Raw genomic sequence first — 13,555 nt, forward strand, 5'->3', positions numbered from 1 at the left:
GGACCCTCGGGCGTCACCCTTCCCCAGGGCAGCAGGGCCTGGTGGTTAACAGCCTCAGCCTCTGAGCCTCGGTCTCCTGCCTGCAAAATGGGGACAGCCCTCACCGGGCCGCTGGTGGGAAGCGGGGCGCGCGTACCGAAGGCACCCGGCGTCTGGCAGGTGCTCGGGGCAGTGCTCCGGAGGGCTGCCTGGAGGGGGTGGCATCCCCAGGAGGTGGGCAAGAGAGTTCCAGGCCAGACGACGGGCACGTGCGAGCGCCCGGTGGGGCCTGAGCGGAATCCTGAATCTCGGGCCTGGGGCCGGGTGGTCGGCGGGGACGCGCCTGGTCCTGAGCACGGCCTCGTCCGCCTGGGCAGGTGGCCCCTGAGACCAAGGCAGTAATGAAGTGGATGAGGACCATACCCTTCGTGCTCTCCGCCAGCCTCCACGGGGGCGACCTTGTGGTGTCCTATCCCTTCGACTTCTCCAAGCATCCCGAGGAGGAGAAGATGTTTTCTCCCACGCCTGACGAGACGGTGAGAGGCTGGGCAGAGGTGCTGTGGGTGCAGGAGAGGCAGCAGTGTGGGTGGCGCCCTCGGGGCCCCGGAGTCCTTCTGGTTCTGAGCCGGTGAAGCCCACGGAGCTCTGAAACATTAGGAGCCTTCTAGGCCCACCTCCAAACCCCCTCCTCCAGGAAGCCTTCCAGCCAGCTGGAAGCAGCCCCTCCCTCCTCTGGCTGCCCCCCTTCCATCAGTGTCTCATCTCGTCTGGGAGCTCCTGGGCTGGGGACCCTGGCCGAGCGCCCTCCCCCCAGGGCGCCCGGCGTCTTCCGTCCTCGGGAGGCTGGGGTTCCGGGCGACACCGGCAGAGGGCAGTGCTGCATCGTGCATGGCGCCCGGCTGGCTCCTGGCGCCTCCCTCCTTCTGGTGGGTCCAGCCAGTTTGTTAAGGGTCTGGTACCCTGGGACTTGAGGATGTAGTGGGATCGGAGTAGGAATTTTGGCCCCAGCGGTCACCTGGGCCCTGAGGAGACCCTTCCCGCCTCCAGGCCTGTTTCGCTCGCTGCTCAGACCAGCAGGGCATGAGACCCGTGATGGTGGCCGGACCCCTCACCAAGCCCGTTCTTCCCTTCCCCGGGGGCACCCCCTGCCCTGACCGATACTAGAGGCTGCTCTTCTGGGAGGGGCTTGGGGGTTGAGGAGACTGAGGCCAGGCAGGGGGTGATCTTCGGTGGGTCCCAGCCGAGTGCACTGGAGCTTAGCTGCCCTGATGACCCCCCGCCCCCAGGCCAGCTCCTGCCCTCCCTCCCCCGTCAGGAGGCAGGAGACTTTCCTGCCCTTCCGGGAAGACGGAGTTCGATAGTCTTTCCTTGACCAGCCTGGGGAGGCTTGGGAGGGTCTGAGCTGTCCGCTTGGTCACTCGGCAGGCCCCCTGGTGGACCGGACTCGGGGTGGAGGGCGAGGCCTGGCCTCTGCTGCCTTCTCGCACTTTCCACCTGGTACTGGGGGCAGGGCAGGGAGGGTGGGACTGGTCCTGACAGACAAGTGCCCGGAGCTGGCTCCCCTCCTGTTCTCCTCCTGCGGCCACCCAGAGGTCAACCCTGCCTCACCCAGTCCCTCCCTGTGTGTGGCCGGTCCCACGGCCACCGCAGCGAACAGGACTGGGCCCTGCGCTGAGGGTCCTAGTTTAGGGTGGGGGACGGAGCCAGAAACGGGAAAGGAGGAGAAGGTGTGGCCCGGCCAGAACAAGGGGCTGCCCAGGAGGTCGGGGTCACGCAGGGATGGGGTGTGTGTGTGTGTCTGTGTGTGTGTGTGTCTGTGTGTGTGTCTGTGTGTGTGTGTGTGTGTGTGTGTGTGTGTGTGCTGGATCCTCAGCCTTAAGGTGGAGTTTAAGGAGGGTGTCCTCAAGGGGCAGCTAGCGCAGAGGAGCCTGAAAGAGCAGGTGGAGACCGCCAGACCCCCAGGAGTGAGGGTTCAGGGGCCTGTGAACAGTGGGGCTGGGCGGGGCCGGCCTCCTCCAGAGCTGGGGGCGCAGAGCCCGTGTCTCCTGCGATCGTTCCTTCACTTGTTCATTCTTGCTCCCACTCTCTCGTTCATTCAGTCACTCGTTCAGTCCCTCTCTCATTCATTCATTCATTCACTCCCTCCCTGACCACTACAACCAGCACATGCCCAGCACCCGGAGGGGTGCCAGGTTCTATGCTTGGAGCTCAGCCAGGGCCCCCCGGGTGGCTGGGTGATCTCCGCCGTGCCTGGCCTCCGCCCGCTGTGCTGTCGGAGATCGGGGCCAACGCCTGGGTGAGGCCTGTGTCCTCCAGGCAGGAGGAGCCCCTGGCCGCTGGACTCAGTATCTGGGTCTCAGGGGCAGGGGCGTGAAGACGCCTCTGGGGGGAAGTTCGCCCCAAGGAGTCCCCGCAGAGTCAGAGCCCTGAGCAGTTCCCCACCAGCCGTCGATCATCGATCATCCATCGATGCTCCTTTAGCCCCGCAGCCAGTGGCGGTCTCTGTGGAAACCAGGGTCCCAGGAGAGGTTTGGGGAGTGGGGGCACGTGAGGAGGGCTTGGCCAGGGGGACCAAGTCACGCCCCCAAACTTCCACGGTGCCCGGTGGATGGGGGCCAGCGCCTCAGGGCAACGTCCAGACCGGCCAGGGCTGCCTGCCTCGCCCCCCTCTGTCCCCCTCACACCTGCCTTTCTGCCAAAATCCTACTCCCCAGCTGGGCTCAAGCTCCGTCCTGCCGACCAAGCCCTCCCTGACGCGGCCCACCCCGCAGTGGGAAGGAGCTGCGGTGTATCCAGGTCCCGGGCAGGCCGGTCCTTCTCCGTGGCCCTGACCTGTGATCCTAGGCCCCTCGTCAGCCCATGTCTGCCCCTCCTAGCAGCCCAGCGCACCCCACCTTGTTTCATTTTGGGGGGTCATTGTCTCTGTGTCCTTCCCCCACCAACCCACCACCCCGCCTGGACCCTGGGTGGAGATCCTCCGCCCCAGGTCGGGCCTGTTCCCAGCCGGGCCTGGGGCTCCAGCGCCCTGGGGTTATAGGGACTGGTGGTGACTTTCGATGCTCTCCTGAGGGGGCTGACTGACAGGTGACAGGAGGAGGCCCCAGGGCAGGAGGGAGAGAGGGAGACCGGGAGGGAGCGCGGTCGGGGAGCAGACCTTCGAGAGGGGCTGGCCCAACCTACGCCCACCAGCCTAGGTCCCGCTCTGCAGACAGGCGGTGGAGGCCCGGCCACAGTTCCAGAAACAGCCCCGTCACCACCTGGACGCCTGGCTGAAGATGGCTGACCACAGCCCGCGGGTCACAGGGGCTGCTGGCAGGACGGTGGTCCCTGACTGCTGACCTCGGTGGCTGAAGGACATGCGTGGGCTTGTATTTGGGGTGCTTGGTTTGTGTCTGTGGGACCGCGTCGAAACTGCAGTCTTATCCCTGAGGAAGTGGACTCATCCTTCCCCAAACCCAAGGTCCCGGGGTCTGAGTCGCCAGGAGAGGCTCTGACTCTGGCCTGGAGCGGCTCCCCATTTCTGACCCCACCTGCCCACCTCCCCTTTTCTTAAAGAGGGATGCCCGGCCCAGGACAGACCTCTCTCAGGGCTGTAGGGCCTCAACAGGCCCAGTACAGGTGGGCCCCTCCTCCGTCTGACCTCTGCTTGGAGCCTGCGCCCTGGGTCAGAGCCGTGTCCGGTCCTGGGACGTACAGGTGTCTGAGTCCAGCCTGGGAGAAGGACCTGGCGGCCCTGTGGGCTGGGGGAGGTTAGTGGGGGAGGGGCTCTGCACCACCCAGGAAGCGGGGTCGCAGCCAGACGGGCCCTGCCCCCAAGGCTCCCCAACAGGGGGTGGCAGGCCCTGTGAGCTACATCCCAACCGTGGTGGGAACCGCACGTGGTTATGGCAGCAGGCCGGCGGGCGCCCGCAGGGGCTGGTTGTCTCCTAGGGAAACGAAGTGACGGTTGTCATAGCCATTCGCTTGGGGGATGAAGTCAGTGAAAATGAGCCCCGTGCCAGCCTCCCGCCTCTCCCGAGGCCTGCCCTCTGCACAGCGGCAGGAAACGCTTTATAAATCGCAAAGCCGACCTCCAGGGGCCCTGCCAGTATCCCCACAGGGTGACCCCTTCTCGAGAGGAAGCCCGCGCTCCCTAGCCAGGTGCGTAGGGGCTCCGTGATGCGCCCAGGTACCCACCACCGGTGCCCCGAGCTCCGGCCGCTCCGCCTCCAGGCCTTTGCACGCGCTGTGCCCTCTGCGTGGACCCTGGTCCCCCCCCACCCGAGCTGCGGGTGTCCCCCGCGGTGGCCCCTCCTCACCCCACTTCCCCCAGCTCGGAGGGCTCCGGCAGAGTGCCCACCTTCCGGTCTTGCCCTCGAGGGGACCTCTCTCTCCATCTCCTTGCCAGATGTTCAAGTTGCTGGCCAAAGCCTACGCCGACGTGCACCCCATGATGATGGATAGGTCGGAGAACAGGTGTGGGGGCAACTTCCTGAAGAGAGGCAGCATCATCAACGGGGCAGACTGGTACAGCTTCACGGGAGGTGCGCCCTGGACCGCCGGGGGCGGGGCGGGGGCGGGGCGGGCTGGCGCCTCCTCCAACAGCTTCTCCTGGGAGCTCGATTCTGGGAGAGCAGCAGGGATGCCTCACGTGCGGGGAGACTGACGCTCTGGGGTGGGGGGATTCGGGCGTGGCTGACCTTAGGTCACGTGCGACCGTCGCGGGAGGGCTAGACTGTGACTCCCCCATTGCCATTTTTGTGGTTTATTTAATGGTCCCTTAACATCTCACGGTTCCACCCGTGACCAGTTCTTTTTTGCCTTTTGGGGTTTAGTAGGGTTGCCCGGTGGAATATGGGATTCCCCAGTTAAATGTGAATTTCAGGGAAGTAAGGAAGAGTTTTTAGTTCTGTGTAAGTACTGTGCAAGTCCCAGATATTGCGCGGGATAGACTAAAACCATATTCGTTGTTTCTCTGAAATGTGGGAGCAGGTGACACCCTGTGTCACGGGGACACTGGAGGCTGGGCCCGCATGCTTCCACGTGCTGCCGGCCTCCCCTCCACGCCAGCACGACCCTTATTATTCATGTCACTTGGCAGATGAGGAAACTGGGCTCAGACAAGAGCAGGAGCAGCTCGAGGGCCGCGGCACGTGGTAGAGCTGGGACTCACCCTGCCTGTGCCCCCGCTTCTCCTGTGGAGGCGGAGAGGGAGGCCCCTCCGCTCCCGTTCCAGAGCCACTTTCAACCCCTGCTCAGCACCCCGGCTGCCCACGATGGCACGTGTGGTCCTTCCCGGGGGTCAGGGCGGCTTCTCTCCCTCCCAGGATCCAGACGCACGGGTTCCCTGACCCTCGGGGGGTGGGCTCCAAGTCTCAGGCACGACCTGTTCCTGGGGTCTGCAAAGGCCCCACTGCGGGGGCTGAGCCCGGGAGAGGCCAGCTGGGCTCCCGTCCCTCAGGACACGGACCCAGGGAGGGCATGGGGCCAGTGACCAGGGACAGAAGGGCCATCTGCAGGGGAGTGTGGCCTCTCTGCGGGCGTGAACGTTAAGTCGGGAAGGTGGCCGCTGGGTACCGGGGTTCGGAGGAGGATCTGAAGCTCCGAAGGCCGGGCCTTCCGCTGCCCCATCAGGGCCCGGGGCTGCCTCAGAGCACGGCTGCAGCTTCTGCTGGACGAGACCTCCCAAAGCAGATGGGGTGGAGGGCAGACACGGGGGGGCAGTCAGCCCCACTTGCTCCGAAGCCTCTGCCATCTCCCTGGCTGGCCATCAGCTTCGCTGGGCCAGGCTCACCCGGAGAGGAAGGTAGCAGGACCTTCTTCCCTGGGCTGTTCTCGGGACCGTCCAGGTAAATGGACGTTATCACTGGGGGCTCAGGCCAGGGGAGGGCCAGCAGCTTGGGCCCCGGGGCACGTATGGCCCCCACATGCTCCCAGCTTCTCTGCTGGAAGTGGGCTCGCCCCTTACCCCCCCAAGGGGCCGCAGGGCTGCTGCGTGAGCCCGCGGACGTGGGCGCCAGACCGCTTGGTCCGCGGTGCAGCTGCCCGCTCCCTGGACTTGGGTGGGGGCTGTGACGCTCCCGGGCCTCGGTCTGTTCGTCTGGGAGGCGGGGGTAGGACCACAGCCCCTCCCAGCTGCCCGGCCCAGGGCCCTGCGGGGGCCGCGACGTTGAGAGCCACCCCCTGTGCTGCAGGCATGTCCGACTTCAACTACCTGCACAGCAACTGCTTTGAGATCACGGTGGAGCTGGGCTGCGTGAAGTTCCCGCCCGAGGAGGCCCTCTACACGATCTGGCAGCACAATAAGGAGCCGCTCCTGAACTTCGTGGAGATGGTGAGCTCTGGGCGGCCCCCGGGGCCCGGCACGGGGAGGGCCGGACCCGGGCCGTGTGTCACGTGGTTAGACTGCACTTGTTTATGCGTTAACCACCTGTGTTCACGAGTGAAGATTCCCCGGCCACCCTGGGGTGGCTGGGGACACCGTGGGGCATACAGCAGGGCCCCCAGTACAGGACAGGTCTCAACAGGGGAGTGCGGGGACCAGGGCAGCCCAGGAGAGGCGCCTGGCCCAGCCTCAGAGGCCACGGCGGTCTTCCTGGAGGAGACGGCACCTGGGCCGCATCTTGAAGAAGGAGGGAGATCGGGTGACAGGACAGGGACCCCTCTGGCAGGAGGGACAGCACATGTGAGAATTCAGTGGGGCGTTTAGGCCTGCAGGGGCGCCGTGGCCGGAGGAATGGGGCAGGCCCCGGTCGGGGGCGGGCCCGGAGGTGAGGGCTGGGCAGCAGGGTGTCTGTGCGGTCCAGGCAGGGCCTTGCGCGCATCTGCCCCTGGGACTCAGAGGGGAGGGCGCAGGCTGCTGGGGCAGCAGTGAGGCACCCGGACTGAGGGGTAACCCCCCCACCGGTTATGGGGCTGAGGTCACCCAGAGGTGGGCAGGCTGTGAGCGGGGGCCTCGGAGAACGTGTCTGCAGTCACCCATCACCGGACCCCGAGAGCCAGGTCTCCCAGTGGCCTGGTGGCCGCGTGGGGACCAGATGCCGCAGGCCCCACTGCCTCTGCCAGCCCTGCCCCACCCCTCAGTCGCCGCAGCGTGGCCTGCCACCAGGGGATGTGGTTCTGAATAGGATAACACTCATGAAAGGGACACAGGAATTCAAAATGGAACACGACAGTGCTTTTGTATCACAGTAGACGCCTCTGCATTTTGCTTATCCCCGAGCATTTTTAAGAATCATAAGAATGGCGTGTTGCTGCAGTGTCCCCGTGAGAAGCAGGTCCTAAGAGGAAAGCAGGGTTGCCCGAGGGAGACGAGGGGTTGTGAGCGCACAGAGCTCTGCAGTTGGTGTCCACGTGGCATCGAATCCGGACACCGGTCCTGGCCAGGGCATGGGCTGCCCCATTCTTTAGATAGAGGAACAGGGCTGCTGGGGGAAGGACCGTGCTGGTCAGGGGTCGCTGGGCTCCCATCCTGGCTCACAGAGGCTGTGATAAGGCCAGAGGAGGAGACAGAGGGTCAGAGAGTGACCGGGCGGGTCCAGTGTCACCAGCCACCGCGCAGAGCTCGAACTCAGATGTGCCTTCCCCAAACGCCAGTTCTGTTGTCGAGCCCCCTGCTTTCTAGAAAGATCAGGAACCTTTCTCCAGGCAGGTAGCAGGCCGAGCCTCCGGACCAGCAGCTGCAGCAATAGGAAGGAAGCGAGGCCGCGGATAGTAACTGGGCGTGTTAGCGCCGTTCCTTCTTGGAGGCTGTGCCAGAGACCTCGCCGCGGGACCTGGCCATCGTCGGTAGTGGCCAGGCCTCTTGGCTCGTCTCATTTTACGGCTGTCTGGTGAAAATGAGTTTTAAGGAGCCTTAAGTGGAGCTGGGATTGCTCCGTGGATATTGTATGTGAAGGCTCGGGGTATAAAGATTTAATAGCAAGCGCGATACCGTGGAAGGCCGGGCAGCACATGGCCGGGCGTGGCCGGCCTCCCAGGATGGCCCCCAGGACAGCTGCCCGGGCCTCCTGATAAGGATCCGTCTGTCGTGTCCACTGAGGCCTTTTGCACAGTGATCCTGACCAGGCCTGGGCGGGGGGCGGGGGGAGGGGGGCATCTACATCCCCCCGGTCAGGAGGGGAGGGGCAGGCGCGCCATCTCTCCTCCGCCTGAGAGCTCCGCGTCCCTGGTTCTGCATGAAGATGACTCCTCAGCCCGAGAGCGAGGCCGGACCGAAATCTCGCTGGTGCGCGCTGCTATTACAGGAGGCCCTACTGTGTGCTGGCCTCTGTTCTCAGGCTGTGGCGGGGAGGGGAGAGGGCAGATGACATCGCAGTGAGGTCAGGGCTGGGAGAGTGGAAACCAAGACTGTGGGACCCCAGAAGAGGCCCCTGATGTGGCAGGCATCAGGGAGGGCTTCCTGGAGGAAGAGGAGTGTGAACTGTGTCTCTAGGGGGAGAGGAACAGGCCAGGTGAGGGAGCTGGTCAGGTGTTCTGAGCACAGGAAGGGCCAGGATGGAGGCTGGGTGTCCGGGGGCAGCCCTGAAGTCGTGAGGGGCAGCCTCCGGGGATAGGACAGCGCCCACGCGCTGAGTCTCCCCTCCCCCCGGCTGTCCCGGCCGCCCTTTGATGTGAGCGTCCTCTGGTTGTTTGCAGCCTGACAGAGCAGGGGCGGTCAGCGTGTTTGTTGCTGATTGTTTTAGGAGAACCGTGCATGGGCTCAGGGCTCCAGGAGGTGATTTCTTTGGGAAGCGCGGCTTCCTAGTCTGACTGTGACGTGTGCAGGAGCTGCAGGGCGTGTGCTCGGGGGCGGCTGCGCTTGGGAGCCATCAGGAGGGTGGGCCGTCCTGCATCCAGCTCGGCCGCTGTGCCCAATTAATCCTTATTTCCTGAGGTGGGCACGGTGACCCTGTGTTACAGATGGGGAGAGTGGGCCGAGATGCCGGGTAGCTTTCCAAGGTCAAGGAGCGGGTTGGTGCCCGGCCAGGACTGACTCCAGGGTCCAAACCCTCGGGCCCGTGTCCTCCTGCTGCCCCATGCCGCCTTCGGGGCCTCGGCTCAGAGAGAACCTGCCGCACCGGCTTTGCCTGTGAAGGCGGGGGGCTCAGGTGTGTTCACAGGTGGACACGAAGGGGTCTGAGGCTCAGCGCTCACGGCCCGGGAGGTGCTGTCAGCCAGACCCCCGAGCTGGGCTGTGGGCCGTTCACAAACCCAGGACGGGGTTGGTTGCCGCAGGGGGACCCCAGAGGTGGGCTCACTGGTCACCCTCGCTTCACAGATGAGGAGACCAAGGCCCAGAGCGGGTGTGGCTTACTCAAGATGGCGAGGCGAGAGGTGCGGAGCTGGGCTTAGCCGGGCCGTTTCCCTGGAGACGGGTGGGGACCGGCTGGGCGGGCTGCCGGGCACTCAGGAGGGTACGTGCCGTATCCACGCCCCGTCCTTGGTCTCCTCAGGTGCACCGGGGCATCAAAGGCGTGGTGATGGACAAATTTGGCAAGCCGGTCAAAAACGCCCGGATCTTAGTCAAGGGCATCCGCCATGACATCACCACCGGTGAGCACTTCCTGGGGCCACGTGGTGCCGGCACCTGCAGTGCTCAGAGCACGCCCGCCGCTCCCTCCGTCCCGCGCCGGCCTGGGGGGGTGAGGGTGGGGAGCCCTGGGGTCTGCGTCCACCACGAGCTGTGTCTCCTGCAGCACTGGGTCCAGCGGGCGTGGTAGGGGTTGCGCTCACGTCCTGGCTGCCGGTGACCGTCGATGCGGATTCTCAAAGACTACAGGAGGGAGCCCGTTGGTTCCTATCCTAGAGCTTACATTCCCGCTGATAAGCTGGGGTGCCCATGTGGGCTCCGGGTGCCCTCAGGGATTTCACAGCTGATTTGGAAATTACCGTACATTGTGACGTGAGTTCCTCGTGGAAACGCAGTCCAGAGGAGGGAGGGATTGCTAACTGTGTGGGGGATGGAATGGTCTGTGAAGGCTTCAGAGAGGAGGTGCAGCCTAAGCAGGGTTTTGAGGGATGAATAGGAGCTTGACAGCGGGAGCAGGTGGGAAGGACATTCCAGGCCAATGCAGAGGTACACCTTTGGGGTCTGCTGCCCTCCAGGCTGATGCCCCCCTGCCCCCCGTTACCCATCATCACAAAGCTATCTGAGCCCAGGTCTGAGAGTCATTTCCATTCCACTGGTCCACAGCCCCAGATGGTGACTACTGGAGACTGCTGCCCCCAGGGTCCCACATCGTCGTCGCTCAAGCCCCTGGCTACTCCAAGGTCATCAAGAAAGTCACCATCCCTGCCCGGATGAAGAGGGCCGGCCGTGTGGACTTCATTCTCCAGCCGCTGAGGATCGGACCCAGAACGTTCCTTCTCGGGCCACGGAGAAGTGGGCCCAGAGGCGCCGGCCCACACAGGGAGCCCGAGGAGCCCAGCCAGGATCCCTTGGGGGCCCGGAGACAGCCCGCGGCCGACGGCAGCAAGCCCTGGTGGTGGTCCTACTTCACGTCGCTTGGCCAGCACCAGCCGCGCTGGCTGCTCAAGTACTAGGCACCCCCGCCCCGCCATGCGCTCTCCTGCTCTTGACTCCGTCTTCCAAAGACATCCCACAAAGCCGTTTCTGTTTTATTAAAGTGTTTCTATTCACCTCCCGCCGTGATGAGAGGCTCTGTGTGTGAGGCCCTGCAGGGGAAGACGTGGTCCCTGGAGGAGAGAGGGTCGCTTGGGCAAGGGCTCCTCTGTCCCACAGGCGGCCAGTAGCGGGGTTGCCCTTCAAACCCTTCTGTGTGTGGCCCATTCCCAGAAAGTGAGGCCTTGAATCCAGAGGGGCCTCTACTTTACAGACCGGAAACCGAGGCTCAGCGGGGGCCGTGACACCCCAAGGTCACACATGGAGAGGGTGGTGCCGGGCTGGGAGCCGAGACTCTGGGTCCTACAGCTGAAGGGGGTGTGTCTGGGACTATGTGGAGGTGGGAGACCAAGGAGAAAGGTGGGGGGAGCCTGGCTGGGGGAGTGGGGGGTGAGCAGCAGGTGACCCCCTCAGGGTCACAGCCTCAAGGGCAGGAGAGCTGGCAAGAAGCGTCACCCGATGGTCACGCTCAGAGGCTCCTGACTCCAGGAGGGAGGGTCTCCCTCAGCCCCTTCCTCATCCTATGTTGCCACCAACTTTGGTGCAGGGGCACCTGAGGCCCCAAACTCCCCACAGGACCCCCTTCTGGTCCACTTCTGAAGTTAGGTGGGTCTGTCGGTCCTGGGATCTATCAGGCAGGGAGTGAGGTAGTCTTATCAGAGAAGGCGCATAGAGAGGGTGCACTAGTCAGCTAGGGCTGCGTAACAAAGCACCGCAGACCAGGCCTCAGACCACAGACACTTGTCTCCTGGTCTTGGAGGCTGGGGGTCCGAGTCAGGGTGTCAGCAGGCTGGTTCCTTCTGAGGCCGTGAGGGAGGATCTGCTCTAAGCCTGTGTCCTTGGCTTCTAGATGGCTGTCTTCACCCCGTCTCTTCACATCCTCTTCCCTCCTTGCCTGTCTGTCTCTCTATCCAAAGGTCCTCTTTTTATGTCTTATTGGATCAGGGTCCACCCTGATGGCCTCATTTTAATTTGATCTCTGTAAAGACTCTGTCTCCAAATACAGTCACATCCACAGGTACTAGAGCTTAGGACTTCGACATATAAATTCCTGGTGGTGGGGTGGGGGGGGCACGCAATTCAACCCATAAGAGAAGTGGGATCCTTGCTTGCTCCTGGCTGTGTTCTTGGGGTCCTTGGCATCCTAGTGTCCCTGGCCTGGGCAGGGTTGACCCCACACAGAAGTACGGGATCCCTCTGGAGCAGTGCCTTCACCCCAGCTGGATACCAGCCTCACCCTTACCAGCATCCTCAGCATTGTGGGGTTGCTTCCTGTCAGCCTGGGCCAAAGCCAACAGGAACAGGCATGCTTCCGATGCTGGGTGGTGTTGCCTTTGGGGGGGAAGGTGCAGGAGGGGGCAAGGGCATCCTCCAGTCACACAATCCAGCCCCCATACAGCGGTTCACAGTTTGCAAAGCGAGGCACGTGTGTGTGCATCCAGGGATGATCTGGAGCTTTGGTCAAACATCATGGCTTTCGGAGCCCCTCTACCTCACATTCACCCACTCATGTGTCAGTGGTCCCGAAGACCAGCACTTATTTGGCCCTACTGTGTACTGGGCCCTCTATCCCTGCTGCACGGATATGGGTGCCGCCCGGAGAGCTTGTGGGACGAGCCCAGGACCTCGCAGCATGTGGGCGGCAGCTGGACCCCTCCTGCAGGACCCGTGTGGGGGGCTCCTGCTGTCCCGGCATCTCTCACTTTCTCTGCTGATCACAGCCACCTCCCAGAGTCGGTGTGAGAGGCAGAGACAGCTCTGTCCGGCACCTGGTTCATGCCGGGTGCTGAGGGCGGGGCGCCGGAAATGGGGATGAGGACGAGGAGATGGAAGTCCAAGAGGCCACACCCAGGCCCTTGCTGGTGCTCACATCATCTGTCTGTGGCCAGCAGAGTCCCTGTGGCGGCTCCTATGTCCTTTCGATAGAAACCAGCAGTCCTTGGCAGCACCCTTGCCCTCTGACGGCGCCCTGAGCCAGGGTCCTCTGGCTCCACCCCGCCTTTTCAAGTCTCCTGGTTTCTATCTGGGAGATGATGTTTAAAAATGTAACCTGCACACCTGGCTCCTCATTTTCCCCCAGGGGTTGGCCGTGGCTTCCAGGCCCTGCAGAGGACATGTTACTGAGTCTAAGCACATACTGCTTGCAGCGCGACAGGCCAGTAATTGAGGGACGAGTTGTTGGGACAAGGAAGAGCGACTTTATTGAGAAAGCCAGCAGACGGAGAAGATGGTGGACTCGTGTCCCAAAGAACCGTCTCACCTGAATTAGAATTCAGGCTCCTTTTATACTAAAAGGGGAGGGAGCAAAGTCAAACACTTCTTGGTTCCCCTCAGCCTCCAGAAGGGATGTGTTAATTTCTTCCCCCCTGCAGTCATTCACAGGTGGGCCCATCAGGATGTTTCCAGTGAGCTAAACAAAGGTAGTTTAGCTTAATGCTCATGACCTGGGAGTCAGGGTTCCCAGAGATGGGCCATGATGTGTAATTTAAGCTTATAGGCAACATCCCTTTAGTGATGAACTTGTAACAGAATACAAAGTTTCTTCCCTGTCACAGACAGAGCTGGAAATAGGTTTCCTTTGAAGGGGGAACATAGATGAGTTCACATTCATGGTTCCAATCCAAATTCAGAATTACTTAGCCCTCCCTGCTAGTCTGAGAAACCCGGTTTTCAACAGCGATGGGGAAGATAGAGGGAGTGTTTGTTAAAATTGCTCATTTGCTTTATCCCGAATTCACACACACCAGCCCTAGATGACACCACCACCCCACCGCCCATGGCGTGATGACTGAAAACAGCTCAAGATTTTCCTTGTTTTTTTTTTTTTCTTCTGTCCTGGGAAACAACCCATTAAAGATACAAGGTCAAGTTATTAGATTTTACTAGTCCTGGCACTTGAGGGCACAAAACTGAGGGGCAGCAAAGAATCACAGGCACTTGGCAGCACTGGCTGCAGGAGCTGGTCCTTTGCTCTCCTGCATGGAGCCGGGCACT

At 62.7% G+C, this 13,555-nt stretch overlaps 1 protein-coding gene across 3 annotated transcripts in view; it reads left to right on the forward strand.

Moving 5' to 3' along the window:
- CPZ (carboxypeptidase Z) overlaps positions 1 to 10,584 on the forward strand; it is a 24,445-nt gene extending 13,861 nt beyond the window's left edge. For 2 of the 3 annotated variants that reach the window (XM_007109257.3, XM_007109259.4), the window contains 5 exons: positions 357 to 515; positions 4,367 to 4,502; positions 6,153 to 6,292; positions 9,393 to 9,492; positions 10,133 to 10,584. In XM_007109257.3, coding sequence (XP_007109319.2) covers positions 357 to 515; positions 4,367 to 4,502; positions 6,153 to 6,292; positions 9,393 to 9,492; positions 10,133 to 10,482 — 885 coding nt within the window. In that variant the 3' untranslated portion in view covers positions 10,483 to 10,584. The remainder of the gene's footprint in view (positions 1 to 356; positions 516 to 4,366; positions 4,503 to 6,152; positions 6,293 to 9,392; positions 9,493 to 10,132) is intronic. The other variant, XM_007109258.3, reaches the window with a different exon arrangement.
- The last annotated feature ends 2,971 nt before the right edge of the window (positions 10,585 to 13,555 follow it).

The sequence above is a fragment of the Physeter macrocephalus genome, chromosome 7, assembly GCF_002837175.3.
Source record: "Physeter macrocephalus isolate SW-GA chromosome 7, ASM283717v5, whole genome shotgun sequence".
NCBI classification, from domain to species: Eukaryota; Metazoa; Chordata; class Mammalia; order Artiodactyla; family Physeteridae; genus Physeter; species Physeter macrocephalus.